Source organism: Lepidochelys olivacea (genome assembly GCF_965140295.1).
Source record: "Lepidochelys olivacea isolate rLepOli2 genome assembly, chromosome: 15".
NCBI lineage: Eukaryota > Metazoa > Chordata > Testudines > Cheloniidae > Lepidochelys > Lepidochelys olivacea.
Window position 1 is genome coordinate 12,049,526 of NC_140425.1, and position 23,609 is coordinate 12,073,134.

Below are 23,609 nucleotides of genomic sequence, written 5' to 3' on the forward strand. Positions count from 1 at the left end.
ACGCCCTCCTGTGCTCTTCTAACCGCCCTGGTGTCTGGCTGCGCGTAACCAGCAGCCAGGTGATTTGCCTCAACCTCCCACCCTGCCATAAATGTCTCCCCCGTACTCTTACAGATATTATGGAGCGCACAGCAAGCAGTAATAACAGTGGGAATACTGGTTTCGCTGAGGTCTAAGCGAGTCAGTAAACTGCGCCAGCGCGCCTTTAAACGTCCAAATGCACATTCTACCACCCTTCTGTACTTGCTCAGCCTGTAATTGAACAGCTCCTGACTACTGTCCAGGCTGCCTGTGTATGGCTTCATGAGCCATAGCATTAAGGGGTAGGCTGGGTCCCCAAGGATAACTATAGGCATTTCAACATCCCCAACGGTTATTTTCTGGTCTGGGAATAAAGACCCTTCCTGCAGCTTTTGAAACAGACCAGAGTTCTTGAAGATGCGAGCATCATGTACCTTTCCCGGTCATCCCACGTTGATGTTGGTGAAATGTCCCTTGTGATCCACCAGAGCTTGCAGCACTACTGAAAAGTACCCCTTGCGGTTTATGTACTCGCCGGCTTGGTGCTCTGGTGCCAAGATAGGGATATGGGTTCCGTCTATGGCCCCACCACGGTTAGGGAATCCCATTGCAGCAAAGCCATCCACTATGACCTGCTCATTTCCCAGGGTCACTACCCTTGATATCAGCAGACCTTGCATCACAGCAGCCCCCACAGTAGATTTACCCACTCCAAATTGATTCCCAACTGACCGGTAGCTGTCCGGCGTTGCAAGCTTCCACAGGGCTATTGCCACTCGCTTCTCAACTGTGAGGGCTGCTCTCATCTCATTCATGCACTTCAGGGCAGGGGAAAGCAAGTCACGAAGTTCCATGAAAGTGCCCTTACGCATGCGAAAGTTTCACAGCCACTGGGAATCGTCCCAGACCCGCAACACTATACGGTCCCACCAGTCTGTGCTTGTTTCCCGAGCCCAGAATCGGTGTTCCACAGCATGAACCTGCCCCATTAGCACCATGATGCATGCATTGGCAGGGCCCATGCTTTGAGAGAAATCTGTGTCCATGTCCTGATCACTCACTTGACCGCGCTGACGTCGCCTCCTCGCCCGGTATCGCTCTGCCAGGTTCTGGTGCTGCATATACTGCTGGATAATGCGTGTGGTGTTTAATGTGCTCCTAATTGCCAAAGTCAGCTGAGCGGCCTCCATGCTTGCCTTGGTATGGCGTCCGCACAGAAAGAAGGCGCGGAACGATTGTCTGCTGTTGCTCTGACGGAAGGAGGGGCGACTGATGACATGGCTTACAGGGTTGGCTTACAGGGAATTAAAATCAACAAAGGGGGTGGCTTTACATCAAGGAGTATTTCAGGCAGGACTTCACGGAGGGTTCCAATAAGAAATGGTGCACCTAAGTAATTGTTCTTATTGGAACAAGCAGGTTGGTCTGGCCTCTGATTGATACATGGCTAGATTTACTTCGCTGCACCTTCTCTGTGAGCGACTGCAGTGTGACCTAGAGGAATGAGTCCCCTAGACGGGGGAGGGGAGGGGAAGGAAGCAAATGAGTACAAAACAAATCTGGTCTATATCTTGTTTTGATCCACTCCATCTATCTTTTACATCTTTGGCTGGCAGCAGACGGTGCAGAAGGACTGCAAGCCATCCACATCTCATGGCTGCTCGGCAGAAGATGGTGCAGTAGGACTGCTAGCCATCCTCATCTCTTGCCTGCCTGGCAGAAGATGGTACAGTAGGACTGCTAGCAATCTGTATCGGCTGCCTGCTCACCATAAGATGGTTCAATAGGACTGACTGCAGGACTAAAGAGAATGACCTGGTCAAGTCACTTCTGATGTAGTCCCTGCACCCATGTGTGGCCAGGAGCACCTCGGACATGACTATGACAGCTACCAGTCCTACTGCACCGTCTGCTGCCACAAGGCAAGGGGTTGCTGCTGCTGTGTAGCAATGCAGTACCACGTCTGCCAGCACCCAGGAGCCATACGGTGACGGTGAGCTGAGCGGGCTCCATGCTTGCCGTGGTATGGCACCTGCACAGGTAACTCAAGAAAAAAGGCGCGAAACGATTGTCTGCTGCTGCTTTCACAGAGGGAGAGAGGGAACGGGGGCCTGATTATATGTACCCAGAACCACCCGCGACAATGTTTTAGCCCCATCAGGCATTGGGATCTCAACCCAGAATTCCAATGGGCAGCGGAGACTGCAGGAACTGTGGGATAGCTACCCACAGTGCAACACTCCGGAAGTCGACTCTAGCCTCGGTACTGTGGGAGCACTCCGCCAAGTTAATGCACTTAGAGCATTTTCTGTGGGGACACACACACTCGAATATATAAAACCGATTTCTAAAAAACCAACTTCTATAAATTCGACCTAATTTCATAGTGTAGACATACCCAAAGTCTCAGCTCTGACTCACCATCTCAGAGTGCTGGTGGCGGTGGCATTTTAATTTATATTTGAGTGAGGACAAAACTAACTATATGAGCACATGAGAGTCGGACACATTAAAACCCAAGAAAATTAAAATGAGAAACCAGAAATGAGGTGCAATCATCCAGAACAGACCAAGCAGAATACTAAGAAATGCCTTTAGATGCTTCCTACAGTAACAGTTTTCACTTTGACGTCCTTGAGAGACTGAGACCACAGCTGGAAAAGTGGAACAAACTTTTTTTTTTCTTTCCAGACCACCAGATCTGAAGTCTTAACTGCCTGTGGACAAATTATAATGGGGGGGGGGGCAGAGGGAGGGCAGGAGATCCCTACCTTGCTCTGCACACAGATAGAAAAGGCCAGGTCTTGGAAATGGTGCATAAGGAGTAGTATGATTTGAACAAAGCCTGACTGGGGGAGAGGGAAGAGTTCATCTTTGGTATCTAGTTCTGGCTAGCAGGTTTAGTCCTCCAGCTCAGTGGCTCTCAGTCTTCCAGGAGTCTGATTTTCTCTTATGTAACGCAAGTTTCACCTCACTTTCAAAACTACTTGCTTACAAGATCAGACCTAAAAATACAGAAGTGTTACAGCACATTATTACTGAAAATTTGCTTGCTTTTTCATTTTTTACCATACAATTTTATAAAATAAATCAATTGAAAGATAATCCCATACTTACATTTCAGTGCATAGTATATAGAGCAGTATAAACAAGTCATTGTCTGTATGAATTTTAGTTTTGTACTGACTTTGCTAGTGCTTTTTATGTAGCCTTTTGTAAAACTAAGCAAATATCTGGATGAGTTGATGTACCCCCTGCAAACCCCTAGGAGTACACGTACCCCTGGCTGAGAACCACTGCTCCAGGTAGGAGGCTTGGGTAAATTATTTTACAGCATTGCCATGAAAGATGGCACTTTGGACTGTGAAAAATAGTTATGTATCCTAGCTGCCCATTCTTATTTCCAGCAAAGTATTTAAAGTAAAAGAAAATAAATGGGATCGGAGTACTGTAGACTTTCCCCCTACATTTAAGCCTCTCTTCTGGGGGAAACAGAACATCTATTTGTAAATAATACCCTCAAAGTTTTATAGAATTCAAAAGGTTGGGGGAGTTTTCAACAAAATACAAATATTCCTTCACAGGAAACAGTGTACTATAAATAAGAGGGTATTAAATGTATTTTAGGCCAGAAAAGATATAGTATTAAACTCATCTTGAATTCTCATTTTTGAGCAGCCGGGACTCGTTTGGCAAGATTGGCGTGCGGTGTGAAAAGTTGTGTGGAAGAGGCTCACCGGCAAAGCGAAGCAAGATGGTGGCCAGAGCTTGCAATGGGAGGCCGGAGTCCTGGCTCTGCCCCCGGCCGCGGCGGGAGGCTGCACGGAAGGGCCGTTGGCACAGCCCGCTCTGCGGGCGGGTGACGGCAGCAGCTCTGCCCCGCCCCCCGCGGAACAGGGACCGACGGGGAGGCGGCCGCGGCCCTTGAGTCACGTGTCGCGTTGTCAGGGCAACGGGGAATGCCGTCTAGGGCGGGTGGTTTGGGTAGAGGCGCGCTGCTTCCGGGACACGCTCCGGGCGACGGGCTCAGTGGGGGGCGGGGTTCAGCACCTGGACTCCGAGGGGGGGGTTCAGTGGGGGGCGGGGCTCAGCACCTGAACTCCGAGGGGGGCTCTGTGAGGGGGGGGCGGGGCTCAGCACCTGAACTCCGAGGGGGAGTTCGGGGGGGGCGGGGCTCAGCACCTGGACTCCGAGGGGGGGAGGTTCAGTGGAGGGGCAGGGCTCAGCACCTGGACTCCGAGGGGGGCTCTGTGAGGGGGGGGCGGGGCTCAGCACCTGGACTCCGAGGGGGGTTCAGTGGGGGGCGGGGCTCAGCACCTGGACTCCGAGGGGGGGTTCAGTGGGGGGCGGGGCTCAGCACCTGGACTCCGAGGCGGGGCTCAGCACCTGAACTCCGAGGGGGGGTTCGGGGGGGGCGGGGCTCAGCACCTGGACTCCGAGGGGGGTGCTCAGTGAGGGGCGGGGCTCAGCACCTGGACTCAAAGGGAGAATGGGGGGGCTCAGTGAAAGGGGGGCATCAGCTCCTTAACCCTGGAGGGTGGCTCTCTGCTGCTGAGCTCGGGGTGGGGGTCTCCGTGCTGGGGGCGCATCGCCTGGTCTGGGGCCTACCTATTGTCTTCTTGTTAGAATTCAAATCACAAGGAGATAGTTTTTATTGTGTCTTTTGAAATGAATAAATAACACTGTTCAGAGGGATCCCAGAGAGCTCTCTGTTCAGCCCTGTTTGTTGTGGGGTCCCTGGCCTGTTGGTTTAGTGGGGTAGGTTGTGGGTTTGTTCATGAACGATTTAGCTCCACTGGCCAAGGATACTGCAGAGTGGATTGGCTTTATATCTCAGGTTATTTTGTGGCAGATACTTTTGATAAGTTACTTTGTAAATTAAAAGGAAGATCCGCTCTGAGGTCCATGCAGCAGATGACTGTTGGTCTTAAGGGCTGTGTTCTGTGGCAGGGGTTGCTTGGAGGTGAAAGGAGAGGGATCAAGATCACCAGCAGCAGCAATAGAAGCACCAGGGTCCCACCCAAGGACCAGTATAATTAGCCAGCAGAAGTTGATGAACAGCAAAGTCAGGATGCCTGGGAGCGCTAAGACTTTGGACCCTCGTTATTTTGTGCTCATAAGACCATTGCCCATCCCCACACAGAAAGGTGCAAAGGTCCAAGTTAGAAGTAGCACTATTTATAACTGCTGGGAATCCACAAGGGAGCAAGTATTTTGGGAGAACTACCACAGGAGGCACCAGCAACTCACTCAGCACGGATATTGGACACCCAGCTGGAAACCTTACCAGGAGCTTGGAGAAATTCTCTACCTGGAGCCAAAGAAACTCACCCTCCACTATTTGGGACAGATGCCCCAGGTAAGAACATAAGATAGGCTTTCCTCGTCTGAATTATTAACTTTTTAATTGTTTTCATTCCTTTGGTTTTCATAGCAAAGCAGAGAGGATCATCTTGTAAATAAATTGTAGAGGCACATTCCACTGGAAAAGAATAGTAAATTTTTGCTTAAAGAGCAAAAAGGCAGTGTGAAACATTGTGCTGTGCCAGCCTATTAATCATTCCAATATGATCAAATTAGCAATGATACCACAGAACATCAGTAAAAAAATTAAACCAGAGGAAAGTGCTTTGACCTTATATTTTGCAGTTTGAGAACAGAAGAGCCTTTTAAACTTGGTCTTTGGAGGCTGTAGTAAGAGCAGTTTCAGTAGAGTGGAGAAATTAGAAAGACAATTCAGGGGGCGGGATCCAAGAGAAAATCAGGGTAATGGGAATATACAGCATTTTTAAGGAGAGGTAACCAGATCTTGAAAACGGAAGGGAAGGAGCAAATAAAGAGAAAATGACTGAGGATGAGGGAAGGATGAGCTAGGAGTCAGGAAATGATGGGGTCTAGGGGATGGGACAACAGGTTAGAAGTTGAGCATAAGAGGGACACCTCAGAATTGAAGACGGGTGATGGAGCAAAGAAAAAGTCTGGGGGATGGGGGTTAGGATTGAGGAGAGTTGTTAGAGAGGTGATGTGAAAGCTCTTGTATCAAGTAGAGATACAGATGAACAGTTTTAGATGTTATAGCAGCATATTTTATGTTCTAAAATGTATATCTATTTGAGTTCATAGAAAGTCTAGTATGGTTAACTATCATTATTTATATGCTACTTTGACTGCCAGTGTAATTATCACCTCCTACTGGTCTCCTTTGCTGTTACACAGGCATTCAGTAAGGGGGTCTTACTCTTCCATAGGTCCCTTTTACTGTCTGATTTAATGATTGAGTTACGAGGCCAAAAATATCATTTGCTTGGTTGCCAGCACTTGAGATTCAATTGCAAAGTTCCACCGTTTGCATTTGTTTTCTTCACTGTTGTTGGTTCATACAAGGAAATCTATAATTCACTGAGTTGTCGTTCATGCTCCTTCAAGTGAAGCAACAACATTTACTGTCTGAATATACCCAGAATGCAGTCCTCTCTCTCTCTCTCTGATTTTGCAATTCTAAAGCAAGCCATAGTGACTTTGGCCCAGATCCACAAAGGGATTTAGGTGTTGCTTAATTTTCTGCACTGATTGTGTGTTGGAATACATATACAGCTTAAAGTTTTGGATGGAATGTTTATAAAGCTCTAAACAGAGACTGACTCTCATGCACTATATTTGACTGATCATCTAACATCCTATCATATTGAAAGGGAAAAGGCTTTTGGTTCTATGGATATGTAGGTGTACAGCAAGTTTTGCCAGTATTTTTGCCCATGACAGTATTTTTGCCTTTATAGCATGTAACCACTGAAATGTCCTTCCCTCAGACCCTAAAAGTACTTTTTACATTTAGATATTCAGCAGCAACTGTTTAGACTCCTACATGAATCAAGTACTCCTTTTCTTTTACACTAATCTTGAAACTCAGTGGTAATTCTGCACAGAAGATGAAGGTTCTGGAAAGAAATTTGAACTCTGCTGATTACAATTTGAACTAAATGAGCAGGTTACAATATATAATTTCTATGAAGAGTAATTTGACCTAAACCAGGCAGGTGCACTGAAAATACTGTGTATGATGGTAGCAGCTTAAGTTAGAGGTTTTCAGAGCCACCATTCAAGTCCCCTTCATTTATATAGGCATTGTATGCCTAAATCCCCTGCTCAGCTTTGAAAATCTCAACCTAATTATATAATAAAACATGATTTTACTCCCAAAAGACTGCAAATACTGATGAATGGCCATATACTTGATTATTTTGTAATTTAGTATGTACCTGATGACTGCAGACATGAGAACTATACTTTTTAACCACTGGGTGAGTGAGAGCAGTCGTCTTCCTAGAAATGAAATGCTTAATCTCTTCTATGAATATATTTGCTCCAAAAAATTAGCATGTGCTTTGATCACCAACATGGCCAGAGAATAATGATGGTGAATAACAGTCAAGTCTGTAAACAGCAAAACTAAAAAACTCTGTAACCCTCTGGATTTAATAGGACTTGAGTTGGTGCTCTCCTGTGAGCTATTTTCCATTGACAACCAATACTTCCTAAATTGAAAAGCTCCTAAAATGGGCTAAAAGTGATTTAGGACTTATTATGAAGTAATTACATAGGAAGATATTGGCATAAGGTGCAATGATCGTTAGCTAATTGCACATCTAGGGTATTATTTAAGTGATTGGTGGTGAGCAGTATGATTCTAGCCAACAAATATGTCCAAAAAAGCTGTATTTTTTCTGCTTGTTTCTGCATTGTTGTTGTTATTATTATTTATTATTATTTTAAGTAAATCTATTATCCCTGGAATCTTACAGCTGGTTTTTGACTATTTTATCTTTAGCCCATCTGAAAAATCTACTCTTTCGTGCTTAAATAACTATTTGGAATGTGTTGTCTAACTTATAATGAAAACAGTAAGGCCATGTCTACACTCTAAAGTTGATGTATGTTATGTCAACGATCACCCACTGCTGTAATTAAACCACTTTTGCATGTCCACACAACACTCCATATGATGGAAGAATGTGTCCACAGTTGGTGCTCTTGCATTGACAGAGAGGGCAGAGGATACCTATTCCACTGTGCAACTCACCACCATCTGCTGCTGGGTATTCTGGAAAGGGTTCTCAGTGACTCATGGGAGCAGGCTCGCCATCCCATCATGCAGTTTTCTCTGTCCCATCATTCCATGAGCTTCTATGTCTCACGCCGCTTTTCAACAGCTCCCATAAACTGCATGCCCACCATTTCTGTCTCGCAGCATGGATCCTACTCTACTGTCCAATATTGTGATGAGCATTATGAACACAATGCGGCTGATCCTGCAGAATTTCATGAGCTCCAAGTCTGAAAATGACTGCATGGTGTCTGCCCTGCTGTGTGCCATAGAAAGAAACAATTCAAGATTGCTACTGGCATTCACGGAGCAGCTGCACACAGTGGACTGTCAGTTCTGGGCACAGGAAACAAGCACTGAGTGGTGGGATTGCATCGTTATGGGATAGGATGATGAGAAGTGGCTTCAGAACTTCCAGGTGTGCAAAGCTACTTTCTTGTGTGTGGAGCTTGCCCCTGCCCTCCAGCGCAAGGACACCAGAATGACAGTTGCCCTAACAGTGGAGAAGCGAGTGGGTATCCCTATGTGAAAGCTGGCAACTCCAGACTGCTACCAATCAGTTGCGAATCAGTTTGAAGTTCGGAAGTCCACCGTGAGGGTTGTAGTGATACAAGTGTGCAGGGCAATTAGTCACCTTCTGCTACAAAGGACTGTGACTCTGGGCAATGTATGGGGATATAGTGAATGGCTTTGGAGCAATGGGATTCCTGAACTGCGGGGGGGCAATAGATGACATGCATATCCCCATTTTGGCCCCAGACCACCTTGTGACAGATTGTCAACAGAAAGGGCTACTTTTCTATGGTCTTGTAAGTTTTGGTGAATCACAGGGGTTGTTTCACTGACCTCAATGTGGGGTGGTCAGGGAAGGTGCATAATACACACATCTTCAGGAACACTGGCCTGCACAGAAAACTGCAAGCAGGGACTTTCTTTTCAGAACAGAAGATTCCAGTTGAGGATCTGGAGATGCCAATAGTGATCCTTGGAGACCCAGCCAACCCTTTTCTCCCATGGCTTATGAAGCCTTAGACTGGAAACCTTGACTGTAGCAAGGAGTACTTCAACAATAGGCTCAGTAGGTGCAGAATGACTGTTGAATGAGCCTTTGGCTGATTAGACAGTCAACCTCAATGAGGAAAATATTCCCATGGCCATAGGAACCTGCTGTGCTCTGCATAACACTTATGAAACTAAGGGAGAGAAGTTTCCACAGGGGTAGAGTGTTGAGGCAGATCGGCTGGCTGCTGATTTTGAGCAGCCAGATACCAGGGCTGTTAGAGGGGTTCTCTGGGGGCCCTGTTTGAATCAGGGAGGCTTTAAAGGAGCATTTTGACAATAAGCCCCAGTAATATGTCTGTGATGCATTTAGCCAGGGGTTGTTTTCTTGCACCGTAGTATGAACCTTGTCATGACTGTGGGATGTGTGTTAATTTTACAATGCTGATGCGCCAATTGCCACTGTTTATGAATTCAGCAGCAATCACCATTTGTAGGACACAAAGATTTCTTATCTCTCAATAAGTTCATTTTTATTCAACAGTGATAGGTTCTGCAAGGGACATGAAAATGAAAAGCACATTTTCAAATGAGGCTCTCGCAGTTGGGTGTATGTCCAGCTGTCATTGTGATACATGTCGCTTGGGATGGAGCGCATGAGGTACTGAGATGGGCCCAGGAACATGCGAGGAATGTGGGGGAGGGTATGGAAGGCAGTTCTGTATGGGCTGCAGGGAGAGGTGAGCATGGATGTGTTCTGTCTGCAGTTCAGTAAGGGACCTTAGCATGTCTGTTTGGTCCTGTAGCAGCTGTATCATCTACTCCTGCCCCTGCTTCCTCTCCTGGCTATATCCATATGCAGTTTCTCATTGACAGCCTCTCTCCATGCTCTCTGTTTGCAACCAGAAGCATCAGAGGATTGCGGCACCTCCTGGAACATGTCTTTCTTACTCCTCCTTTTTCATCTCCTTATGTGATGGAGCTGCTCACCTGGTGTGCAGGAGGAGACCATCAAGGGCATATCTGTAAATGCTAAAGAAGAAATAGACAGAGGCAGTATTGTTAGTGCACTCACAGCCTTGATTAAAACAAGCTAGAAACATCACTTTCTCACTTTCCCCTTGGCAGGCACACAGCATAGTGGGAGCCGCAGACATAGTCAGTTTGGCCCGGGGAGGGGAAGGGACAGGTTGGGAGCAGGGGCAGGGTTTCCACAGGGGTATCACTACAAGCACCTTGGGCCACTATTCTGAGTACTGGCACCATTTTCCATAGACAGAGGTGATAGCAGCTGATATCTTGCTCATGAGGGTAACTGACGATGCAATTTGAAGCTCCAGCTTGTATATGGCTACAGATCGGGTCTGTATGCTGCTCGCCTATCTGCTGCTTTGTTGCCTGCAGAAGTAATTGCTGATTGGCACAGCAAACTTTCCTACAGTGGGGGAAGAAACAAGGCAACCCTCCCTTCAGCAGAGGATTGCGGAATACCTCCAGAAAAGTTTCCAAGAGATCTCTAGGGAGGATTCCTGGGACATCCCGGTGTGCATCAGCAAACTTTCCTGCAGGGCCCCCCCTGCCTAGCTGCATGGGGGAGTGAGAAGCAGATACAAACTCTGCCTGTGTTGGTTATTTGAATCTATCTTCCAACCTGATTTTGTGGGACACCTCCTGGAGGCCACTTAGAGTGACATAAGCAACCTAGTGTCTACACTGACACTGAGTTGCTCTAATTACGCTGCCATAAGGGATACGCCTCTCATTGAGGTGGTTTTATTATGTTGGTGTATCAGGAGAGTTAAATTGGTAGGAGGAGCATTGTAGTGTGTACACCTCCACAGTTAGGCGACGTACACTGCCTTATGTTGACTTAACTGTGTAGTGTAGACCAGGCATAAGACTAAAGAATTTCATTTGTCTGTAATCAGCTGGAACAAAATGAAACTTCCAAGCTACAGCCAATATTAGTTAGTTATAGATGGATCTTAAAAAGGTTTAGTATTTGGGTTTAGAATAGGGTTGCCAACTTTCTAATTGCACAAAACTGAACACCATAGCCCCACCCTTTCCCTGAGGCCCTGCCCCCACTCACTACATTCCCCCTCCCTTGGTGGCTTGCTCTCCCCCACCCTCACTCATTTTCACTGGGCTGGGGCAGGGGGTTAAGGTGTGGGACGGGGTAAGGGCTCTAACTGCGGGCTCTGGGATGGGGCCAGAAATGAGGGGTTCATTGTGCAGGAGGGGGCTTCATGCTGGGGCAGGGAATTGGGGTATGGGATGGGGTGAGGGCTCCAGCTGGGGCTGCGGGCTCTAGCGCGGGGCTGGGGATGAGGGGTTTGGGTGCAGGCGGGAGCTCCAGGCTGGGGGGTGGGGCTGATGGATTTGGAATGTGGGAGGGGGCTGCAGGTTGAGGCAGGGTGTAGGGGTGTGACGTTATTGACATAATCTGGGACCGTATAGATCATTGTTGCAACCAAGGTCCTGTAGTGGCACCAAATCTTGTATAAAGGGGGTCAAATAAGGTGTCTAAGACAAGGTTATGGTTGGCTGGTTATGATTATGCTATCTATGTGCATGTATCATTTTTGTATTTAAAGTTATAAGTATTAGCTCTATACTGTCTGTATTTCAAACTTATGCTGTGCTTCTGGGTGACACCCCAGACAAGTTGGTGTCAATTCTGCCTAGCCCCCATTAAGGACCATCAGCTATACAACTAACCCATTGAGAGAAGGCAGACACACCTTGTGACTCAGCAAGGCATGTGGGGACCTGCCTGTGGACAGAACTCTGAGGTTTTTTCATGCCATGTAATGGACAGCTTGTCTTTGGGACAAAGAAAGCAGAGACCACATGGCAAGTGACAAAAAAGGCTGCTGGAGCTCCTCCATCTTGCCTTCAATCCTGCTTCATACCTCTGGAAGAAATTTGCTACACGGAAGCTTTGAATAAAGGACTGATGACCCATCCCAGCTGTGGATGCACTCCAGAGACTTGATTTGAACCTGCAGTTTATTCCATCACTGCTACAAGCCAAAACCAAGAACTTTGCCATTACTGTATGTAATTGATTTCACTTAACCAATTCTAGCTCTGCTCTTATATCTTTTTTTCCTTTTATGAATAAACCTTTAGATTTTAGATTCTAAAGGATTGGCAACAGTGTGATTTGTGGATAAGATCTGATTTGTATATTGACCTGGGTCTGGGGCTTGGTCCTTGTGATCGGGAGAACCTTTTTTCTTTTACTAGGGTATTGGTTTTCATAACCATCTGTCCCCATAACGAGTGGCACTGGTGGGGATACTGGGAAACTGGGGTGTCTAAGAGAATTGCTTGTGTGACTTGTGGTTAGCCAGTGGGGTAAAGCCAAAGTCTTCTCTGTCTGGCTGGTTTGATTTGCCTTGGTGTGCATAGAAACCCCAGCCTTGGGCCCTAACTGCTCTGCTTTAAGCAATTTGTCCTGAATTGGCACTCTCAGTTGGGTCCCACCAGAACCAGCATTGTTACAGGAGGTATGGGAGGGGGTACGGGCTCTGGGCTGGGGATGAGGGGTTTGGGGTGCAGGAGGGTGCTCCAGGCTGGGGGGGGGTGAGGGATTCAGAGTGCAGGAGGGGTTGAGGCAGGGGTGTGGGAGGTGGTGTGGCCTCTGGGCTAGAGATGCGGGCTCTGGGGTGGGGATTAGGAGTTTGGGGTGCAGGAGAGAGCTCCGGGTTTGGGGGGGCTCAGGATTGGGACACATGCTTACCTCCGTCAGCTCCTGGTCAGCGGCACAGTGGGGCTAAGGCAGGCTCCCTGACCTGGAGCAGGTCTAGCTCCTCGGCAGGGGGGCCAGGAGGCTCCGCATGCTGCTCTCTAGCCCGCAGGCACCGCCTCCCCACCCCTCCCCTCCCCCAGCTCCCATTGGCCATGGTTCCCAGCCAATGGGAGTGCAGAGCTGGTGCTCAGGGCGGGGGCAGCATGCAGAGCCCTGTGGTCTCCCCCTAGGAGCCAGACCTGCTGGCCGCTTCCGGGACGTAGTGTGGTGCCAGGACAGGTAGGGACTAGCCTGCCTTAGCCCTGCAGCACCGCCAACCGGACTTTTAACGACCCGTTCGGCAGTGCTGACTGGAGCCGCCAGGATCCCTTTTCAACGGGGTGTTCTGGTCGAAAACCAGACACCTGGCAACCCTACTTTAGAAGACTTGGGGGGCCTGCTTTCCCCTAATCTACTAAGGTTTCGTTATCTGAGGGCAGTTGGGTGGCCCAATCCCACATTAGAGCCTCTGATGTCTGCAGGAGTTAAAATGCCCTGGCATTCCAATTACCCCCACAATGTCAGTGTTTTTTAGGTGTGGCCTAAACATGCCTATTTCATACCTCTGTCCCTAGTTTTTGTCCCAATCCACTCTATCAGTGTAATTATGCAACCAAATGGGCCACTCATCCCCTCCAGAGCTTCTCTCCTGGTTCCTAGCATTCTGCCTTTATACAATTGTTTGTGGGACTCCCCCAGAGGGAGTACCTTTCAGCATTCACCCAATTTAAATTCGTATCTAAATGGCACAATTGAACCCTTTTTTAAGCATCCATTACATATAAATTGAAGTAACTTGATTTGGTTTTAGGTGGTGTGTGTCTCTCTCTCTCTCTCTCTCTCTCTCTCTAAATGTCGGGCACACACTAAGCAGACAGGACTGATTCATTGAAAGTCAAGGAATGTCACTTTCCAGACAGCATTTTTGATTTCCTAAGTGTCCAGAGCAGTGTGTTAAAGGTCTTTTTGTGATTCCTTGATGTAACAGTGCGTGGTGATAGTAGTCACCTTTTATCATCTTCATATAGTTTCTTTTTCATTAATTGCTGTAACAAATCCGTTTGCAAAACCTCTGGGGTGGCTTGTTGACTTTTTACATGAAAGAAAGGTGGCCTTTTTGTCCAAGCCTAAAACAATCCAATTCCACAGAATTTGCAGTATCATTAATGTCCCAGCCTACTCTGTACTTGTGATAAAAGTATGTTCTGTAATTGTGTGCATTAGGTAAATAGGTCACTAGATAAGATTGATAACAGCGTTAGCAAAGAAACGTTTTCAGCTAGCACTGGAGAAGAAAACTGAGCAATTTCTTTGGATAGAAATTACACTGGTGTTATTCACATTGCTATAGTTAAAGATTTGTCAGGGTTTCCATTACAAATCCTTATTTTTCAGAGGACTTGCACTTCACTGCAAAAATTTTCTACTCCAGGCTGAAGCTTAGGGACAAATTATGGCCACTCCTTCCTGGGTGTGCTAGAGCAGGGAAATAATGCAAGGAGGCTTTTCCCTCTCCGTTCACCCTCTCAAGGGGCAGTCATAATTTAACCGGCACTCTGAGGAGAGCAGGAAAAGGAAGGTGGCCGTTATATTGCCAGGAGCACTAGCAGCTCCAGAGGGGGCAGGTTGGGCAGACAGACTGCACTGGCAGGGAGCGCCACCAATGACTTCTGAAACAAGTAGGATGGTGTTTGTGCCTCCCTACACCTCTCCCCAGCACCTACAAGGTATTATTTTGCCTTAAGCAGACTTAAAAGTTCCAAATGCAAGTAAATATTTAGGACATAGTTTTTAGAGGCACACAGGAAGGCTGAGAAAGTCCAGTGTATGTGCTGATCAGTTCGAGGCAGTATGGTTGCAACCATAATATCAGCAAATACGTGTTTAGTTTTAAAAAATCTGTACTTTAAAAGGTAGATTTAAAAGAGTAAATTGGATTTGTTAATAGTTTAATGCATTAAGGGAAAGTAAGTGATTTGGGTGTATATTCACAAATGCAGAACATGGCAGTCATTAAAGGGAATGAATCTACAAAGTACAGAGAAGTTCTACTTTACACTCAAGTATCGTTATATCCCATGTGACATTTTATAATCCCCCTTCTTGCAGTTTGCTGAGGCCTCCTGTTTGGTGATGAGTGCTCACAACCCATTGAAATCTGTGGGAATTGATGGCATTTGTAGAATTAGGTAGAAGTTTCTGGAAAAATTCAGTCAATATGAAATAATTTTTCTTCTCATCCAGCCAGCTCTGCTAATAAGGTAGTGGGCTTTACTTATGAAAGGCTACATCTTTACAAATATTTTCTAATTTTTTTCTCTTAAAGAGAAGTAATAATATCTATATCAGAAAGAGAAAAAGTTGACATTGGCATGGATTTGGGAAGCCATAAGTGGCAAAGCACTGAAAAGAGTTATTTAGATCATTCCAAATATCTGGCAGAGCATGTGAGCAGATTATTTGGCTGGTAAAACTGGGTCTCTTCAATGTCGAGCCAGTGTTTGTCAGCAGTGGGTAAGAGTCTTTGCGGGTTAGTACTTAAGTATTACTTAGAATTAAAGGACCTTTACAGTGTCATGGCATTAAAGTGAGAGCTTTAAAAGAGAAACATTTTTTCATTCAATATTTTTCTTAGAATCGACTTTTCCCTATCTCTTCCACATGTAATCCTTTTCCACATTCCTCACACTGTAGTGAGAGAACCACCAATTCAGGAATTACAATAGTCCTGTGACAGGTTTCAGAGTGGAAGCTGTGTTAGTCTGTATCAGCAAGAAGAACGAGGTGTACTTGTGGCACCTTAGAGACTAACTCATTTATTTTGGCATAAGCTTTTGTGGGCTAAAACGCACTTCATCAGATGCATGCAATGGAAAATACAGTCGGAAGATAGATATACACAGAGAACATGAAAAAATGGGTGTTGCCATCACCAACTCTAACGAGACTAATCAATTAAGGTGGGCTATTACCAGCAGGAGAAAAAAAATGCTTGTAGTGGTAATCAGGATGGCCCATTTCAAACAGTTGACAAGAAGGTGTGAGTAACAGTAGGGGAAAAATTAGCATGGGGAAATAGCTTTTACTTTGTGTAATTACCCATCCACTCCCAGTCTTTATTCAAGCTTAATTTAATGTTGTCCAGTTCTGCAGTTTCTCATTGGAGTCTGTTTTTGAAGTCTTTTTGTTGAAGAATTGTGACTTTTAGGTCTGTAATTGAGTGACCAGGGAGGTTGATTTGTGTCCATTTATTCTTTTGCATAGAGACTGTCCGGTTTGGCCAATGTACATGGCAGAGGGGCATTGCTGGCACATGATGTCATATATCACATTGATAAATGTGCAGGTAAATGAGCCTCTGATAGCGTGGCTGATGTGATTAGGTCCTATGATGGTGTCCCTTGAATAGATATATGGACAGAGTTGGCAATGGGCTTCGTTGCAAGGATAGGTTCCTGGGTTAGTGTTTTTGGCGTGTGGTTGCTGGTGAGTATTTGCTTCAGGCTGGGGGCTGTCTGTAAGTGAGGACTGGCTTGTCTCCCAAGATCTGTGAGAGTGAGGGATTGGTTCTTAAGGATAGGTTGTAGATCCTTCATGATGCATTGGAGAGGTTTTAGTTGGGGGCTGAAGGTGATGGCTAGTGGCGTTCTGTTATTTTCTTTGTTGGGCCTGTCCTGTAGTAGGTGACTTCTGGGAACTCTTCTGGCTCTGTCAATCTGTTTCTTCGCTTCAGCAGGTGGGTATTGTAGTTGTAAGAACGCTTGATAGAGATCTTGTAGGTGTTTGTCTCTGTCTGAGCGGTTGGAGCAAATGCGGTTGTATCGTAGAGCTTGGCTGTAGACAATGGATTGTGTGATGTGGTCTGGATGAAATCTGGAGGCATGTAGGTAAGTATAGCAGTCAGTAGGTTTCCAGTATAGGGTGGTGTTTATGTGACCATCGCTTATTAACACCGTAGTGTCCAGGAAGTGGATCTCTTGTGTGGACTGGTCCAGACTGAGGTTGATGGTGGGATGGAAATTGTTGAAATCATGGTGGAATTCCTCAAGTACTGTGAGTAGCTGCTTCGATGCAAACTCAATGCACAGAGAGGGAATGCACAGAGAGGGAATGGGGGGATGTGACTGTGAAGTCCACACTTTTAGCTACTCCCGTTACCCAAAGTTGCTGCCATCGGCTGTTGTGCATTTCAAATGTAAAAATTACTTGGGAATCAAGATGGTGTAATATATTCAGTTACACAAGAATTGTCTGCAGAGTTGCAGCTGCAATGTTCACATTAGGCACGCAAACTGGAGTCAAGCCACAAGGTCTTATACTCTAGAAAAACGGGTATTTCGTGTGTAGAGCTATCATTGCTAACCCTAATTGGCTGCAAAATATTGCGCCTTAAAACTGTCACTGGGCCAGAACTAAATTAAATTATCTGAGAACAACATAATTTTTAAGGCAAATTCCCCATTTTAAGGAAAGTAGTAAGCATTTCTCTGGTGGGTTCCTGTTGTGGTGCTTTGTTTCGCTTTTTAAAATGGCAGTTTGTGTGTACGTGCTCAGAAGTTTGGAACGTTAGAAGTAGTCCAAAGCAGGAGAAAGAGGTAGACAAAGTGCAGGTGAGACTGTCAGCAATTTGATACATGCAATTTATCAAATGGCTTTGCAGTGTATCACCTGGGTATCACCAAAACATATGAGAGATATTAGTTACAGATAATGTAAAACAAAAGAGCAGTTGCAAGCATGATTACATTGTGATTACAATTTCAGAGTTCATAGTGTCGCATCATAAAGAGATATTTCACTGCTTACCATGTAAATGAAAGGGTACAGCATCTTGTGCCCCTGAGAGACATGTGTGGCTATACATCAAGAAATGTTGAAAGACTTTAATAACCTTAGTGCACACTGCTTCCATTGCAGATCTTTTTGTATAATTAAAATGGGTATATGAGTATGCCCAATTTAGGTTTTCATGGAGAATTCCTGTGGTTAACATAGCGGGGTTTTACTGATATCTTGCCTCTGCTCATTTTCTTTTAATTTCAGTATGTAAAATTTTAAACTGTTCTAAATTTTTCTTTGATGTTAAGCAGAGAAATTTTTTTTCTCTCCTTTTAAGATCATGCAAAAAAATAGTTGTTCTACTTAGTGACAGAAAAATAACTTGTGGAAGTTAGGCCACTGACCTTCCTCACAAGCTTCATAACCTCCACTGGTGATGTGTGTATAAATGCTTGACATGTTAATCATCAAGTAAGTTAACATCCATTCACGTTATTCATGTGAGGTGGCATCTTACCCTTACTTTTCTTCAAGAAAGCTGGTGTGACTCATTCGCACTTCCTACATTCCCCAAGGTGTCACACAGCCACAAACAACTGAGAACTTGTAATGTACTAACTAGTGGTTATGTATGGCATTGATCTCCAGTAAGTGGAATCTGACTTGCTCAGTGTTTCCGATTATTTTGTCTTCTATTACCATAAATTATATTTGTAAACAAAATAACTTCATTTTTAAAAAAAGTTGCAATTGAAAATGTGTTTAAAGGGCTTCAAGTAGCACCCTAAACTAGTTACATTTTCTTAACAAAAATTTGACATTTTCTAAAATACCCCAAATGTTAGAATGTCTGGAACTAAACAGTAATGTGATCTAACCATTTGCCCAAAGCCATTGACAATTCTTTATCATTCACTATCACCCACCCAACTTACACTGCCTGCCCAACCATAAATTTGCTCCCTTGTTTGCATTGTATTGGTGATCTCTTGTTGGATGCATGGTGCTGGTTTTATATATTGTTTATTAAAAGTGCAATATTGTCTTAGGGTACATAGTCAAAGTGGTAAATAGGAAGATGGATAATTTGGCTGTATGGTTTGGGGAGAACACATTTTGGAAATGTAGTGAAAGATGTGACAGGATTTAGCAATTATGTGGATTTGACATCAAAGGAAAGAGTGGAGTCTAAGGTAAGGTCTGGGAGCTTAGGTGATTGAAAAGATAATGATATTGTCAAAAGTGACAGAAGATGGTTTGAGAGGAAAGATAAATTCAGTTTTAGACAAGTTTGCCAAATTGAGAGCTGCCTCTAAGTTAGAGTAACATCTTTTATTCCCTGGCCCCCTCAATGTACTGTATGTATTCCATCAAATTGGGCTCTCCAGACTTTTTAGACTACTAATTACGACCTGGATTTTTTAAGGCTCTGTCTACAATATAGGTGCTACAGCATCATAGCTACAGCGCTGCAGCCGTGCCACTGTCATGCAAACATTTCCTAGTGATGGAAGGAGTTTTTCCATTGCTGTACTTAATCCACCTCTCTGAGACACACTGGAAGAATTTCTCCATCAACATACTGGTGCCTATGCTGGGAGTTAGGTCAGCTTAACTAAGGCTATGTCTACGCTGGACTGAATGACAAAACTTTTATCTTTCAGTGGTGTTAAAAAAACACTCCCTCGAAAGACACAATTTTTGCCAGAAACAAGCGCCGATGGGAACAGCTCATTTTCAGCAGGAGCGCTCTTCTGCCAACAACTCTAACACCGCTTGTTGGGGGTGGAAGTTTTTTGTCAGCAGGAGAGCCAACAAACAGCGGCTACGCTGCATGCCTTTTAGCGACACGGCTGTAGCAACACGGCCCTGTCGCTAAAAGCTGCATAGTGTAGACATAGCCTATGACACTCAGGGGTGTAAAAAAACTCACACCCCAGAGTGACATTGTAATGTCAACCTAAATTTTAAATGTAGACCTGGCCTAATGTAGACTCCTTGCCCCTTAACAATGTTTAACTTATTACATAAAAACGTTGAGTTAAAGAAAAATTATTTAGGTCTGAAAGTCAAGCACTTAAACGTTAAGAACTGCCAGATTTCCAGTTTCCTATGCAACCTTAATTCTGCCCCTTATGCATCCATTTTGAGCACTGAATGAGCCTGAGGTCCTATGAAAAATAGTATGTGATCTGGAGGATCTGGAGAATGTATAACAAACTTTAGTTTCATAGTGTAGACATAGCCTTAGTTAACAACAGTAATTTGTTCAGTTTTAAAGCTACATTACAACAAACTTAATAGGAACATGTTACAAAACAAGGACATATGCTGTAACACTGACAATCTTTAAAACACATACACAGGCATGTACACATCCTTACTAATTTGGTACAGTTTCAGGAAGTGGTCAGTTGACTGATTTGGGAGGTCATCTAAGAGAAAGTCTGTGTTACTTATCACCGGATCCTTGTTCAGGTGTCAGTTTTCATCTCAGTTATCATTCACAGCTAGAGTTGATGCTGCAAACACAGGTGGTGTGAAGGACGGACATACCTATTGTCTTTTACCGCTGCACAAGCAGGCAGCCCAAATTGCTGGAAAATAGACAGTTAAAGATGCTTATCGGAGGTAGATACTTAATGTCACCAAAAGGACTCTCAGGTGGCCAGCCCAGGACCTCAGTCTTCTCTCTTCCAGGTGTCTTCGCTTTCGAAAAGCAAAAGTGCTGAAGGACACAGGTCACTTTATCCTATTTCTCCTGGGTGGTTCAACTTGGTTCCTCTTCTTGGAGGAGCTGGTGGGTGACCCATACTTCTCCTGAAGATTCAAAATATCCAACTAAAATGAGACTTGTCCCTCTCACTATCCAATCAGGGAATGTGATGTCAACTTTTGAGTTCTTATAACTGGACTGACATTTTCCAGTCTCTTTTTATGCAACACATTTTCTCACACTCACCAGCTTGTATAAGACAAGTTAGGTCATAACTGTTGGTACAGCCATCTCGGGATGTACCTTAAACAGTGGCTGGTTTGCTCTAGTCAGCAATTTACCTCCACAAGTCACTTTCCATTGGGTCCTTTGCAGTGCGTTCCTTAATCAAGTTTGTGGTTATGCTTGCTCAAGTTGTAGCTTCTCCATCAGCACTCTGCTGGCTTCTGAAATGTTCAGTTTAAAGTTCATATAATTTATACAAAGTCCCTATGTATTTTCTGGATGCTCTTTAAACTTATTTTAACAGTCCATTATACAAAGAAAAATCACTTCAAGAACTGTTATTCACCAGCAGACTGGAACAACTGTATAAATCATCCATTTCTGTTTTTCTTGTTTTAACAAGGGACCTTGGTGGTATATATGGCTAAGCTGAGCCTGTGCAATTTTAACCAAACAGTTACATCTATGCTTATTCCATTTTGTGGTCAAGTGTCCTTATAAACACACTATTTTAGTTCCTTTTATTTACTGCCTCTATCAGCACAGGTGTGTTTCACTAACTTGATCGCGTAAACATGCTTGATTGCAAATATAACCTTACTTCTTCATTTTATTACTTAAATTAAAAGAAATCAATATGAATGCAACCCCTGTCATAATATTTTGCCCAAAGCTGTATCATTTATAGTTGACTTTAATATATTATATTCCATCAAATTCCCTATTTTACTACTATATTTGGCACATCATATAATACCTGAATGTTTGATATTAATCTAATTTTTAATTCATTCACTTATTCACAGACAGGGGAGAAGGGGAAGTCTCTTTAGCTGCACCAGCAGTATATTCTTGCAAAAGGCTGCAGCAACTCTGAGTTTGCTCAGATTATTGAAGAAAACTAGCCATGAAACTTTGGGCTTTTATTTTCTTAGCTCTCTCTTCTGTCTTTCTGCAAGGCCTTGATGCCTGGGCAATTCTTAAATAGTAATAAATCATAATTTGGGGGTATCCGTTACTACAGATAAGAACGGCTATACTGGGTCAGACCAAAGGTCCATCTAGCCCAGTATCCTGTCCTCTGACAGTGGCCAATGCCAGGTGCCCCAGAGGGAATGAACAGAACCAGTAATCATCAAGTGATTCATCCCCTGTCACCCATTCTCAGCTTCTGGCAGAGGCTAGGGACACCATCCCTGCCCATCCTGGCAAATAGCCATTGATGGACCTATCCTCCATGAATTTATCTAGTTCTTTTTTGAGCCCTGTTATAGATCATGTAATTAAAGACTGTATCATCTCTCTCTCTCTCTCTCTCTCACTCTCACACACACACACACACACACACGACAGGAGGATTAAGGTCACAGCCATAAATTTGGCATTTCCTACCATTTGAGGAACCTAAATAACTTTATTTAAATGTAGTTTATTCATATGTAACTTCCTACGTTGGTGGGGGGTTTTTAAAGGAAAAAGATAAAAATTTCTATTGTGTACAACTATAACAACCCCCTACAAAGATGATGATGATAATACTGATAACTAGCTCAGAGCTAAGATTGAACTAGCTCAGTTCAAGTGATAGAGGCCTACGTTTTTTGAAGCAGAATTTCTGAGTTCTATTTCTCATGCTCCATATGTGTGATTTAACTGGCAGCTGTGGTGTGCATTGTTTCTGGTTATGTATACATTACATATTCTCAGCAGTTTGTAGCAACTGTAGAAGAGGAGTGTCAACCCCGAATGGTTACATAGCTATTATGATTATTAGTCACAATACTCGGCACTTTTCATATTCATAGCTTTGTATAAGCATTAACTAATCCTCACAACCTTAAGATGGATAAGCAAATATTATCCCCATTTTACCCATGAGGAAACTGATCAGAGAGCTGAAGTGTCTTTCCCAAAGCCAAGCCTGGAATTAGAATTCAGGATTTCCTGATTCCCAGCTCTTGCTTATTTGTCCAGACCATGTTGCTTTCTGCTTTAGAATGTAAAGCTTAGAGGTGGCAATAACATTTACAAAATGTAAACCACAATTGTAGAGATATAGAATAGAAATAAGTCTTGCTAAAAATAATATTCTTAGAATAGGCCATTGTTCTCATTTGGTTAAAAATGGTTACTTTCCTTTTGAACACAAATATTAGACTTTAGCTGGTACTCCTGACTTGAGCCTAACTACTTGAGAATAGGAGATGCTCCATACAATAAAAAGTTTATGATCAGTAAATTAGTTTGACATCTCTCTGGAACAACAGCTATCCAGTTGAGTCCACACAATCTCCATGCTATTAATTTCAAAACAATCTAATCCATTTCAGAAGTTCAATTTCTATTCCTAAAGGCTGCTTCCATAATGAATTAAGGGAAGTATATCAAATGTAATAATACATTGTTATTAAGGTCTTAGTAAACTTGCCAAATGTCAAACTGCTGGAACTGTTATGGTGCATTATACTTCTGTGATTACAGTTTGAATTGTCAATATTGCGAATTGCATTGCTCACTTAGGTTTGGGAATTGATCTGGAATATCACGCCTGAGGCAGGAAAGAAGCACATTACAAAGGTGACGCTTTGCGATGAATTTTCAAAACATTAGATTTTTAATGGGTTTAGAGTAACAGCCGTGTTAGTCTGTATTCGCAAAAAGAAAAGGAGTACTTGTGGCACCTTAGAGACTAACCAATTTATTAGAGCATAAGCTTTCGTGAGCTACAGCTCACTTCATCAGATGCATATCGTGGAAACTGCAGCAGACTTTATATATACACAGAGAATATGAAACAATACCTCCTCCCACCCCACTGTCCTGCTGGTAATAGCTTATCTAAAGTGATCATCAGGTGGGCCATTTCCAGCACAAATCCAGGTTTTCTCACCCTATATTTCTCACATATTCTCTGTGTATATATGAAGTCTGCTGCAGTTTCCACGATATGCATCTGAGGAAGTGAGCTG

The 23,609-nt window shown here is 44.2% G+C and overlaps 1 protein-coding gene across 1 annotated transcript in view; it reads left to right on the top strand.

The window, feature by feature from the left end:
- The first annotated feature begins 4,678 nt into the window (after positions 1 to 4,678).
- CCDC60 (coiled-coil domain containing 60) overlaps positions 4,679 to 23,609 on the top strand; it is a 113,709-nt gene continuing 94,778 nt past the window's right edge. The window contains exon 1 of the mRNA XM_084648949.1: positions 4,679 to 5,380. Within this exon, the coding sequence (XP_084505075.1) occupies positions 5,075 to 5,380 (306 nt within the window). The 5' untranslated portion in view covers positions 4,679 to 5,074. The remainder of the gene's footprint in view (positions 5,381 to 23,609) is intronic.